The sequence below is a fragment of the Poromitra crassiceps genome (genome assembly GCF_964638095.1).
Source record: "Poromitra crassiceps genome assembly, chromosome: 5".
In the NCBI taxonomy this organism is placed as follows: domain Eukaryota; kingdom Metazoa; phylum Chordata; class Actinopteri; order Beryciformes; family Melamphaidae; genus Poromitra; species Poromitra crassiceps.
Window position 1 is genome coordinate 18,165,862 of NC_139642.1, and position 12,500 is coordinate 18,178,361.

At 42.2% G+C, this 12,500-nt stretch overlaps 1 protein-coding gene across 1 annotated transcript in view; it reads left to right on the top strand.

Annotated features, from left to right (window-relative positions):
• Positions 1-2,824, top strand: part of LOC310776358 (fibroblast growth factor 12-like) — a gene marked incomplete at both ends in the record, with an annotated part of 210,047 nt that extends 207,223 nt beyond the window's left edge. Inside the window, one exon of the mRNA XM_083636554.1 lies at positions 2,685-2,824. Within this exon, the coding sequence (XP_083492680.1) occupies positions 2,685-2,824 (140 nt within the window). The remainder of the gene's footprint in view (positions 1-2,684) is intronic.
• Positions 2,825-12,500: the final 9,676 nt, after the last annotated feature.

Consider the following 12,500-nt stretch of genomic DNA (forward strand, 5'->3'; position numbering starts at 1 on the left):
AGTGATGATAGGTTAATCATTTAATACTGCGGAAAAAATCCCGAGTGTTCACATTTTTTCCAGGCCCCTGTCAGTCAAGGGCCCTTGGAATCATCCTAATCCCCCACCCCTACATGCTGCCCCTGACCGGCATGATTTAAAAGTAGTAACCTATATGATTTAAAAGTAGTAAACTATCTGATTTAAAACTAGTAACCTATATGATTTAAAAGTAGTAACCTATATGATTTTAAACTAGTAACCTATATGATTTAAAAGCAGTAACCTATATGATTTAAAACTAGTAACCTATATGATTTAAAAGCAGTAACCTATATGATTTAAAACTAGTAACCTATATGATTTAAAAGCAGTAACCTATATGATTTAAAACTAGTAACCTATATGATTTAAAAGTAGTAACCTATATGATTTAAAACTAGTAACCTATATGATTTTAAAGTAGTAACCTATATGATTTAAAAGTAGTAACCTATATGATTTAAAAGTAGTAACCTATATGATTTAAAACTAGTAACCTATATGATTTAAAAGTAGTAACCTATATAATTTAAAACTAGTAACCTATATGATTTAAAAGTAGTAACCTATATGATTTAAAACTAGTAACCTATATGATTTAAAAGTAGTAACCTATATGATTTAAAAGTAGTAACCTATATGATTTAAAACTAGTAATCCATATGATTTAAAACTAGTAACCTATATGATTTAAAAGTAGTAACCTATATGATTTAAAACTAGTAACCTATATGATTTAAAAGTAGTAACCTATATGATTTAAAAGTAGTAACCTATATGATTTAAAAGTAGTCACCTATATGATTTAAAAGTAGTAACCTATATGATTTAAAAGTAGTAACCTATATGATTTAAAACTAGTAACCTATATGATTTAAAAGCAGTAACCTATATGATTTAAAACTAGTAACCTATATGATTTAAAAGTAGTAACCTATATGATTTAAAACTAGTAACCTATATGATTTTAAAGTAGTAACCTATATGATTTAAAAGTAGTAACCTATATGATTTTAAAGTAGTAACCTATATGATTTAAAACTAGTAACCTATATGATTTAAAAGTAGTAACCTATATAATTTAAAACTAGTAACCTATATGATTTAAAAGTAGTAACCTATATGATTTAAAACTAGTAACCTATATGATTTAAAAGTAGTAACCTATATGATTTAAAAGTAGTAACCTATATGATTTAAAACTAGTAATCCATATGATTTAAAACTAGTAACCTATATGATTTAAAAGTAGTAACCTATATGATTTAAAAGTAGTAACCTATATGATTTAAAAGTAGTAACCTATATGATTTAAAAGTAGTAACCTATATGATTTAAAAGTAGTCACCTATATGATTTAAAAGTAGTAACCTATATGATTTAAAAGTAGTAACCTATATGATTTAAAACTAGTAACCTATATGATTTAAAAGCAGTAACCTATATGATTTAAAACCAGTAACCTATATGATTTAAAAGTAGTAACCTATATGATTTAAAACTAGTAACCTATATGATTTAAAAGTAGTAACCTATATGATTTAAAACTAGTAACCTATATGATTTAAAAGTAGTAACCTATATGATTTAAAACTAGTAACCTATATGATTTAAAAGTAGTAACCTATATAATTTAAAACTAGTAACCTATATGATTTAAAAGTAGTAACCTATATGATTTAAAACTAGTAACCTATATGATTTAAAAGTAGTAACCTATATGATTTAAAAGTAGTAACCTATATGATTTAAAACTAGTAATCCATATGATTTAAAACTAGTAACCTATATGATTTAAAAGTAGTAACCTATATGATTTAAAAGTAGTAACCTATATGATTTAAAAGTAGTAACCTATATGATTTAAAAGTAGTAACCTATATGATTTAAAAGTAGTAACCTATATGATTTAAAACTAGTAACCTATATGATTTAAAAGTAGTAACCTATATGATTTAAATGTAGTAACCTATATGATTTAAAACTAGTAACCTATATGATTTAAAAGTAGTAACCTATATGATTTAAAACTAGTAACCTATATGATTTAAAAGTAGTAACCTATATGATTTAAAACTAGTAACCTATATGATTTAAAAGTAGTAACCTACATGCTTTGTACCAAACTAACGTAGCATTTAGGGAGTCCCCTGTGCAGAGGTCATCCTGCAGGAAGTGCGTGGGTGACTTCCTGTGAGTTTGAGGACAAACTGAAGCTCTAATATCACGGATGAAGGTTTAACTGGAAACACAAACCCACGCTTAGTCTCTCCTTTCATCTCCTCTCTCCCTCCCCTCGGTCTCTCTCTCTCGTCTCGCGCGCTATCCCTCCCCTCCCTCCCCCATCTAAATGTATTTTAAAATATCCTTCAACTATCACGTTCCATATTTTCTTTCTTTCTTTTTTTCTGTCTATCATTCCTTCTCCCCTCCCTCTCTCCCTCCTTACTAGCCTAGGTAAACCCAGCCCCCACGTGACCTGCTCTCTCAGTTCCCAGTCACTAGCACTGTACTGTAGTACAAGGGGTGTATTAGGATTGAGTCTTGATCATCTCTCCTTCTGCCCTTTCCTCCCTCATCTCCTCTCTCCTCATCTCTTCTTCTCTTCTCCTCATCTCCTCTCTCCTCACCTCCTCCCCCCCCCCCCCCCCTTCCCCCTGCAGTGTGTATGTATAAGGAGCCGTCGCTGCACGAGATCGAGGAGAGGCTAAGGAAAGAGGACGGCAGTTTGGCCATGAACGGAGGGGAGAAGGTTGGCGAGGAAGTGCAGGGGGAGGACTTATCACAGCAGGACGGCTCGTAGCCTGCAGGCAGCACAGCGCCCCCTCTGGCCCTACTGCAGCTAGAGCCACCACAGCAACAACGACAACGATGACACCACTGACAACCGTGACGACGACGACGTCAGCGACAACGACGACGAAAAACGAGGAAAAAAAGAAGCTACAACGAAAACGGAATTCTTGAAAAAAAATCTTCTTGTCTGTCATGAAATATTTGCGAGAAAATTAAAATAATGGGGAGGGGGGGGGGGGGGGGGGGGGGTTGGGCGTATTTGGAAAAAAAAATCAGGACATTGATGTTGAATTTATATTTTATGCAAAAGGCCCGGGAAGCTAGCGCACCCACTCTTCGTCATTGTTATCGTAATCATCATCGTCATCGTCACGACAACGGCAATGTTTAAAATGTTTCGAGTCGAGCGCTGAGAACTCCGAAGCTTTAAGCCATGTAGGAACTTCACTCCTTTCTTCTTCCTTCTTTCCCCCCATTTTGACGAACGCAAACAGCACTTTGGCACCCTGCTTCCCTGTGTTGTCCTCGTCCAACCAGAGAGAAGAATTTAGCGCTTATAAAAACACATTGTTTTTTATTGTTGATTCTCTGTGTCCTCCGCTGCCACATATGTTGTCTTCTCCGGCTTGTGTGTCCGGCCCTGCAGACGTTTCAGGGCTTTTTCTTCCAGACACTGCCGATAACGTTTTGGAGGGGAAACTGAAGTGTGATGGCTTCCTGCTCTCTGTCCTGGTAGATCAGTGCTGCTGCACATAGTCAGATAGTCACATAGTCAGATTATCCAATTCACAATTCCATCAGTGATTTGAGGCTGCGTTCACACAGTGTATTTCTTTTCAAAATTGCCACAGTTTTTTTTATCTCTCTTATCAAACCAACACGAAACGGCTGCAAAGGCACGCAGAAGACAGGCGCTCTGGATTTTTTTTATTACAGATTAATGAATGCTTAATAATGCCTAATAAGCATTAACTAACTCTTAGTTAATGCTTATTAATTAACTCTTAGGCTTAGTCAACTCCCAACCCTAACCACCCCTAACCCTAATCATAACCATAACCTAACACTAAACTATTAATTAATGTATAAATTAATAATTAGTTAACATGAACACCATTAGTAATGATTACTAGACACATTAGTTACGAGTTAATTAAAGGTTAGTTAGTGCCTTTTAAACATTAACCTTTAATTGATGTACCCTCATTGTAAAGTGTACTCTTCTTTTTTTATAAGCCAGGATGGTTCAGACTAGAGCGTCAACACACATGTTCCCCTCCAGCACGTGTTAACGGCGTGTTACAAGCAGCTTTTGTCCAAATCTGGCGTGTTGGAAAACAATACGAGCCAATCACCTGGCAGAGGCGGGGCTTAGATATCAATCTGACCAATGGCAATGGATTCACTTGATGATGTCATCAGCAAGTGGGAGCCACAGCTCGGTATGACAGCAGTCTCTCCAGCTTCACTTCTGATTAACAATCAGTTATTGATGATTGATTATTGACGTTTTCCCCCTATAGGTCAGATTTGGGTTAGGAAGGAGGGTTAAAAATGATTGTAAAAATGTATTATTAATCACTTATTATTGTTTTTATTTAAATAGAGCAGTCACCTTAATTTACACAGAACCAGAGAAACAGTCTGATATCTATCTCTTTGTGAATCAAATACTGTTTTCCATGTTTTGGCTCATGACACATCAGATTTGCGTAGCGTGGAGTTGAAAAACGATCTTTGGATGTGATTTTTGTTGTTGTTTTCCCCTCCCAATGCCAAAAACTGATTTTGAATTGTCGTTTGTTTGGATCGTTTCGCGTGCAGTTAAGAGACAAGATATCCTTCTCCTGCGGGAATGTAGTTATTGTCAAGCCATAAAAAAACAGACAGACAGACAGACAGCATTCCAGTGTGACTCGGTGTGTGGGCTGACGGGAGCGACGGTAATGTTTTTTATTTGACGAACACTGCCCTGTCTGCCCTGCTTCGTTCAGACGTTGCCTTCACTGCCCTGTAAACTAACCGCCTCCTGAGCCTTCACTAACCGTATACCTTTAAATGCACCTTCAGAGCCAAGTCACGCCCCTGCTGCTGGGCCAAAACCTCTCCAACCAATCACAGCTTCAGGACGGAAAACCGCCTTCCTACCTCTGACCTTCTTTTTTTAATCATATTTCCGTACGTTTTGTCTGTCTTGTCTGTCAGCAAGATGTCTCAAAATGTTATGAATGGAATTATTTATATATATATATATATACGGTATATATATATATATATATATATATATATATATATATATATACGGTATATATATATATATATATATACTGTATATATATTCAGACAATTAAGGATCGACGAACATGCTAAAAATAAGCACCGTCTTTCCCAACTTACCCTCAAAACCAAACACATTCTCCACACACACAATATAACAAAAAAAGAAGAAGAAAAAAAAAGAAGGAAAACAATAAATACAATAAATGAAAGAATAAAAAATATATATATATATATATTTGTCTGAAATTTGGCGGTCAGGTCACTCTAGGCCTAAGGTTCGGGGTCGTTTAGTGTGTTTTAACCATAACCGTTATGCTGCATTCACACACATGGTGGGAAAGTCCGGCAGGATAATCGACAGTAAAAGCCCATGGAATGTTTGATCTATTCTAGTTAATAAAAAATAAATCAAACTTCAACTGGAGTTCTGGTTTTTCCCCAGCAGCAGCAGCACCGTGTCGTTTTCAACACATGTTGAGTTACTTTTCAACGCAACCTGTTTCACACAAGTTGCACACAGTTTATGTCAACATGAATTTGATTTGAACGCATCTTGAAGAATGCACCGTAGGCCCGTAGGCCATGGTGGAGTTGCACTCTTGGATGCAGCTTCCAGTATTTTAAAGCATTCAGGAAAAACGGACAGGGAACAAAGAGTTCCATGCGGAAAGGTAAATGATGTGAAATTGGAGATATTTGAGAAGCTAAAAACCACCAGCTTCTCATTCCCAGTGTGTCAAAATACGCCGGTTTGTCATGCTCCCTCTGTGTCATTCTTACCGACGTGAAAAGGTTCCTTTCACAGTATCTTCTGATGTGCAGGTTCCTCCAGCTCCAGCTTTCTTTGGCCAAATAACCAGGGGCTCTCTTCCTGGTTAACCAGGGGCTCTCTTCCTGGTTAACCAGGGGTTCTCTTCCTGGTTATTTGGCCGAGGACACCGCCTCCCTTGCCCCCGCCTCGAAGGAGTCACCGTGCCGTGTCCGGTCTTTGTTTTTCTCCCCAACTATACTTGGCCAAGTCCCCCTGCTCACCACCTCTGCTGCTCCACCACCTCTGCTGCTCCACCACCTCTGCTGCTCTACCACCTCTGCTGCTCTGGGGAGAGTTGTAGATGATGCCATGCTTCCTCCGATACATGTGCAGTCACCAGCTGCTGCTTTTCACCTGACAGCGAGGCGTTTCACCAGGAGGACATAGTGTGTGGGAGGATCACGCTATTCCCCCATTTCCCCTCCTCCGCGAACAGGCGCCCCCCGACCGTCCAGAGAAGGCGCTAATGGAGCAACCAGGACTCACACCCCACCGGCTTCCCACCCACAGACACGGCCAATTGTGTCTGTAGGAACGTCTGACCAAGCCGGAGGTACCGCTACCGGGAATTGAACCCGGGTCTCGACGGTGGCAGGCGAGTGTCTTACTTCTACACGACCCAGACGCCCCACGGTTCGGTCCGGTAATGTTTTGTGGAAGCCACGGCTCGAATCTCTGGTCAAGTTCAGGCAAGCACAACAACTTGGTTGGGTTAAGGATGGTTGTCATTATGTTGAAGACCACTGGGGAGCCGTGACATGTAGCACATTTTGCCACACTGGGAGTTGCTGGGATAGGATTGAATGTGTCTTCTGAACCTTTGGAAGCTCCACCTGCATCACATCCATCCAGTCACACACCCAGAGCTTCCCAGTACCCCCCCCCATGCATCACATCCATCCAGTCACACACCCAGAGCTTCCCAGTACCCCCCCCCCCATGCATCACATCCATCCAGTCACACACCCAGAGCTTCCCAGTACCCCCCCCATGCATCACATCCATCCAGTCACACACCCAGAGCTTCCCAGTACCCCCCCCCCATGCATCACATCCATCCAGTCACACAGCCAGAGCTTCCCAGTACCCCCCCATGCGTCACATCCATCCAGTCACACACCCAGAGCTTCCCAGTACCCCCCCCATGCATCACATCCATCCAGTCACACACCCAGAGCTTCCCAGTACCCCCCCCATGCGTCACATCCATCCAGTCACACACCCAGAGCTTCCCAGTACCCCCCCCCCCCCCATGCGTCACATCCATCCAGTCACACACCCAGAGCTTCCCAGTACCCCCGCCCCCCCGCAGTCATGTTGAAAAGTAACTGGAGGTGTGTTGAAAGCGACTGGTGTGACGCTCGGACCCTGAGCTGGACGATGCACTGCCCTGTCTGTCTTAACTCTTACCTTCTTACTGTCTTGTTTTCTACGAGCTCTCCTCCTCTCAGTCGTTACACACCGGGTTCCCTCAAGCATCTCGATGAAAGGCCACTCCATGCAGGACTCGCACCGCGCTGGAGCTCATGTCGTTATTACTTAACCTCCAACAACGCAGCGTTTTGAAGTTTGAAGCCGAGCAGCTTGAGTTGAAGGCTTCTTCTTCTACAGATTTCCTCCAGCTTTCAGGACAGAAACTGTCTGCAAGAAGAAGAAGAAAATAGAATTGCTGCCAAAGAGCTCATTTCGAACGGGATTAGTGTCATCATCATCGGTAGATTAACGTATGGACGGTCATTTGTGCCGAAGATTTGACTTGATATCACACGTGACCAGATTAAAATCTTTGCGATTACAAACCACCGGACGTCCCCAGTTAACGTTAGTCCTGTGTGAATCGTGCTTAAATTGTTCTTTTGTCATTTTAAGAATAAATTAACTTCTACTAATAGATTAACTTAATCTAAAGAGGATTTTGGGAACCCAGTAATCTCCCGTCAGCCGCCACACCGGGCTCCAGGTTGCTCTCAGGTCCGTCGACGGCACGGAAATATATCAAAACTTTGAGCTGGAGTTTTTCATAACCAACTTAGTAAGTTTTTTTTTCTTTTTTCTGATGTAACACGAGTGAAGTAATAAACTTTTTGCATGTGATAAAAAGAGAAAAAAAATAAGCAATGCCTATAACATTTCACCTGACACCAAACTGAGAATGCATGCTCCAGTGTTAGCAAACATCGCTGTTTCTGCTCGGGGGGGGGGGGGGGGGGGGGGCCCAGGTTGACTGATTGACTGCTGTGTGTATATTTTTCTTTTACATTTTCTGTTATTTTCATCGGGTGATTTTGCATTTCATTGGAAGGGCGGAGGGAAATGAACGAACCAATCACACTCCACACTGCACTGCCTCTGAGAATGTCTTCCAATGGGACAGCAGCACCGGGACAGGGGGAGGGGCCGAGCATAGAGCTGAGCCCAGGTAGAAAAGCCAGTTCCTGTTTCACTGTCATCTCCTCCAGTCCCAAGGGATGCAAACTATCCCTGCAGCCAAACCACTGGTCTCTAGAGGCTTTTAGATGGGAATGTCCTTTCTGTCCAGTCTAATTCTATGGAATTACTTTGGGATCCGTACTTCAGCTTCACAGAACTAGAATGCACTGAATGGGAACTTTGTGTGTTTTGGGTCTGAAAAGACGGCGGGAGTTAGGGTGCGTTCAGGTCACGTCTGAAGAAGCAGGAGAACAGCGTGACGTTTTGTTGCTAGAAGTTGAAAGCGTTCATGTGTTTCTTATTGGAAAAATCCAAGATGGAGATGGTAAGGAAGGCCCGCAAGTGGTAGCATCTTAGGTTTGTGGTACTCTACTACTAGTCATACTTTTAGATTTGAGTTCCAAATAAATTTCGGGTGATTCCAGTTGATCTTTTCTCCATATTTATAATAATAAATAAAACTCCTAGAGTCCAGTAGATGCTGTTTGGTCTGCCTGTTCCGGCCTGTAGAGGGAGCAGTTGCATGGGGAAGTTTGCAGCACTGCCAAAGCGCACCGGCACGATATGATGATGTCATTACAAAGTTACAGAGGCCCTCCAGTGCCTCTGTTCACGCTCTCTGTCTGTCCAGCCTGAAGGCTTTAACTCTGTGTTTGTGTTGGCTGATGTTTGCACCTTTCTTTGAGTCACCTTCATATAACGCGTCATATAGAAAGAAATCATTGCAAATACGCAGCAGGATGAAAAAGATGATTGAAAAATTAAAAAATTAAAAGAATGATATAAAAGCCTTGGTGTCATGCCTGGTTCTTTAAGTCTGTCATTAAGCTTCACTGAAAAGAAAAAAAGAAGAAAAAAAACTAAATGTAGCTCAAAGTGCTTTACAATAGAAGTGATTAAAACAATAAGAAATGTAATGTCATAGAAAAATAGAAAAATAAAACTAAATCATAGGGCAATAAAAGGGAGAAATACTGCAATGAAACAACTGGGATAATAATTCAGTAAGAGCGATAAGAAGAATAAAAAATAAATAAAATAAAAATAATAAACACCGTACCGAAAGAGAGCTGAGCCAGAAGGCAAAGCTCTCGATCTACCGGTCGATGGGGACTATATAACTAGTTAGTCAATTAATTTAAATTCATATTTACAAACTGTAGTATTAAGCATCTCAAAACATATACAGTTATATAGTCACATTTATAGATACCGTATATGTGTTGAATAATAATTAATAATTCTATGTATATGTGTGCTTCAAACCAGTAAAAGACGATGATAAAGAAGATAAAATAAAGCACAAAACAAGTAGGTTACGTCATAAGTACGTGGAATATTAAAAGTAGAAACAGACGGAAACTAATGTGCAAATTAACCAGGTGAAGCAGGATTTGACTTTATGACTTTATTCTGTAACTCTATCTGTCATTATTACAGTATATAGTTTCAATATACAACACAGTTATATACAGTATGGCATACTGTAACATAAACACGTTTTTTTGCTTCATTTGATACAGCACACAGTAAATATTGTAGATATATTGTCCTTATGATGTGGATCAGAGTGAGGGAGCACACTCGCACGCGCACACACACACACACACACACACACACACACACACACACACACACACACACACACACACACAGCTGAACCGGAGCCTGCTGCAGCATCATGTTCTCCTGACTCAGATGGGCTCTGGAGGTGAAGACTCTGTGACCCTGAAGGCACCACTCTCTGTGACCCTGAAGACACTGCACTCTGTGACCCTGAAGGCACCGCGCTCTGTGACCTTGAAGGCACCGTGCTCTGTGTCCCTGAAGGCAGTGTGCTCTGTGACCCTGAAGAGGCATCGGGCTCTGTGACGCTGAAGGCACCGGGCTCTGTGACCCTGAAGGCACCGGGCTCTGTGACCCTGAAGGCACCGGGCTCTGTGACCCTGAAGGCACCGGGCTCTGTGACCCTGAAGAGGCACTGGGCTCTGTGACCCTGAAGGCACCGGGCTCTGTGACCCTGACGGCACCGGGCTCTGTGACCCTGAAGGCACCAGGCTCTGTGACCCTGAAGGCAGTGTGCTCTGTGACCCTGAAGGCACCTCTATCTGTGACCCTGAAGGCACCGGGCTCTGTGACCCTGAAGAGGCACCGGGCTCTGTGACCCTGAAGGCACCTCTCTCTGTGACCCTGAAGGCATCGGGCTCTGTGACCCTGAAGGCACCGGGCTCTGTGACCCTGAAGAGGCACCGTGCTCTGTGACCCTGAAGGCACCACGAGGCACTGCCCTGAAAGCATCATAGGAACATCTGGACATCTAACCCAGTGGTTCTCAAATGGGGGTTCGGGGACCACCAGGGCTCCTTGGGGGGGTTCGAGGGGGTCCCCAGCCAAAAGGGGGGTCATTTATTTTCACTATAATTCCATTCATAAGTAACACAATGACTATTTTGGTCATGGGTTTTATACACTTTCTGTAATAAAACATCTAAAAGCATCGATCTTATTATCATACGGGGGACCGTGGGACAAAATCCTATTAAATGGGGGTCCGGGGTCTAATCTTTGTCAGTTTAGGGGTCCCTCATGTGAAAACTTTTGAGAACCACTGATCTAACCAACATGCTCAGATATCAACAGCTGGAGTGGCCAAGCAGTTTGTGTGTGTGTGTGTGTGTGCGTGTGCGTGTGCGTGTGCGTGTGCGTGTGCGTGTGCGTGTGCGCGCGCGCGCGCGCGCGTGTGTGTGTGTGTGTGTGTGTGGGCATGTGGGGGGGGGGGGGGGGGGGGGGGGGCATCCAGTACAGCTCCATTGTATTGGAGAGATGGCCGATATAGCACTACATGTAAGAGGAAAATGTATTTTGTGAGTGCAGGTTCTGGTTTGACCTCTCAGTAGCCAAAGTGAACCCTTTCAGACATGAGGCATGTTGCTTTCATACATGTGGAGCACCTCCGGGTGTAAAGTAGAGAGGGGGCGGGGGTGGGGGGAGGAGCACCTCCGGGTGTAAAGTAGAGAGGGGGGGGGGTGGGGGGAATTTGGGCATGACCACACAATGGGGAGTTGTGAAAACTGACCACACAGCTGCACTTCACTGTCTGAGCAGCATAGCCTTAAGTGAATCGCATTGACATTCAACAAACTATCATGACATGCAGAGTCTGAAAACAAGTTGCTAAAAATACATAATGGGCGATAACTGCCTAACGTTGACGGCATATAATCGTTTGCGCATAACGTTACCCTACAACTCACGCCCAGATGCATCGATTTCCTCGAGTCTCAAGCGCTACAAAGAAAACAGGTCTTTGCTATGTTCAGTCCTAAAATGCATCAATCTTACTAATAAAATAAATGTATTACTTCGTAACAAAAAATCAGAACGGTCGACTCACTACGGGTTAAAATAGACTTTTCGAAGGGAGCAGATATTCTTCCAGTTTATCTCTGTTCTGTATCTTTCGGATCACACACACAAAAAAACCATTACACGTGCATTTACTTTATTTAATTGCCATTATTGCGAAGGTTATACCCGGAAGTTTTCGTTTTATACTGCCTGACTTGACCCTACATGTACTTGGAATTTGCGGTTCTGCACGTGAATCGTCACAAATGCTGTGTAAACGTTAAATCAAAGGCAGGAACGCAACCACATCCAGATGGCAGATACCCTACCTAGCGATGTCCAATACTGGGAAGCAGGACGTCCCTCGCGTCCAAAAATTCTCTATTTTAAATGTGTGTGCGAAGCTATGCAGAAATGAAATAAGATCAGAGCCATGAGCGTTTCAATCCAGCAACATGTAGCCTGTTGGCTGACGCACACGGAGCAGGTTTGAGCTTCATTTGGAAAAACTGAAACTGCATGATGGTTTTTTTTGCTCACCAAAATGTGTTCATACATACACCGCCATCCGGATGCCCTCTAGATAACTCCCGAATTCCAAGGCATGTCTGAAAGCGGCTAGTGAGTCACATGACAGGCTCAGTTCTCCAGTCTGAAGGTGATCGACATATGACAACACCTGAAGCAAATCACTACACAGATTCCTCATTCCTCCTGCTTGGGGAAGGTTTTAAATTGAAAGATGCTGCGCTCCTGCCCCCTGTTGGAGAGACCTGGCCTTTGCACTGAAACTGACTTTTAACCTAAATCGACA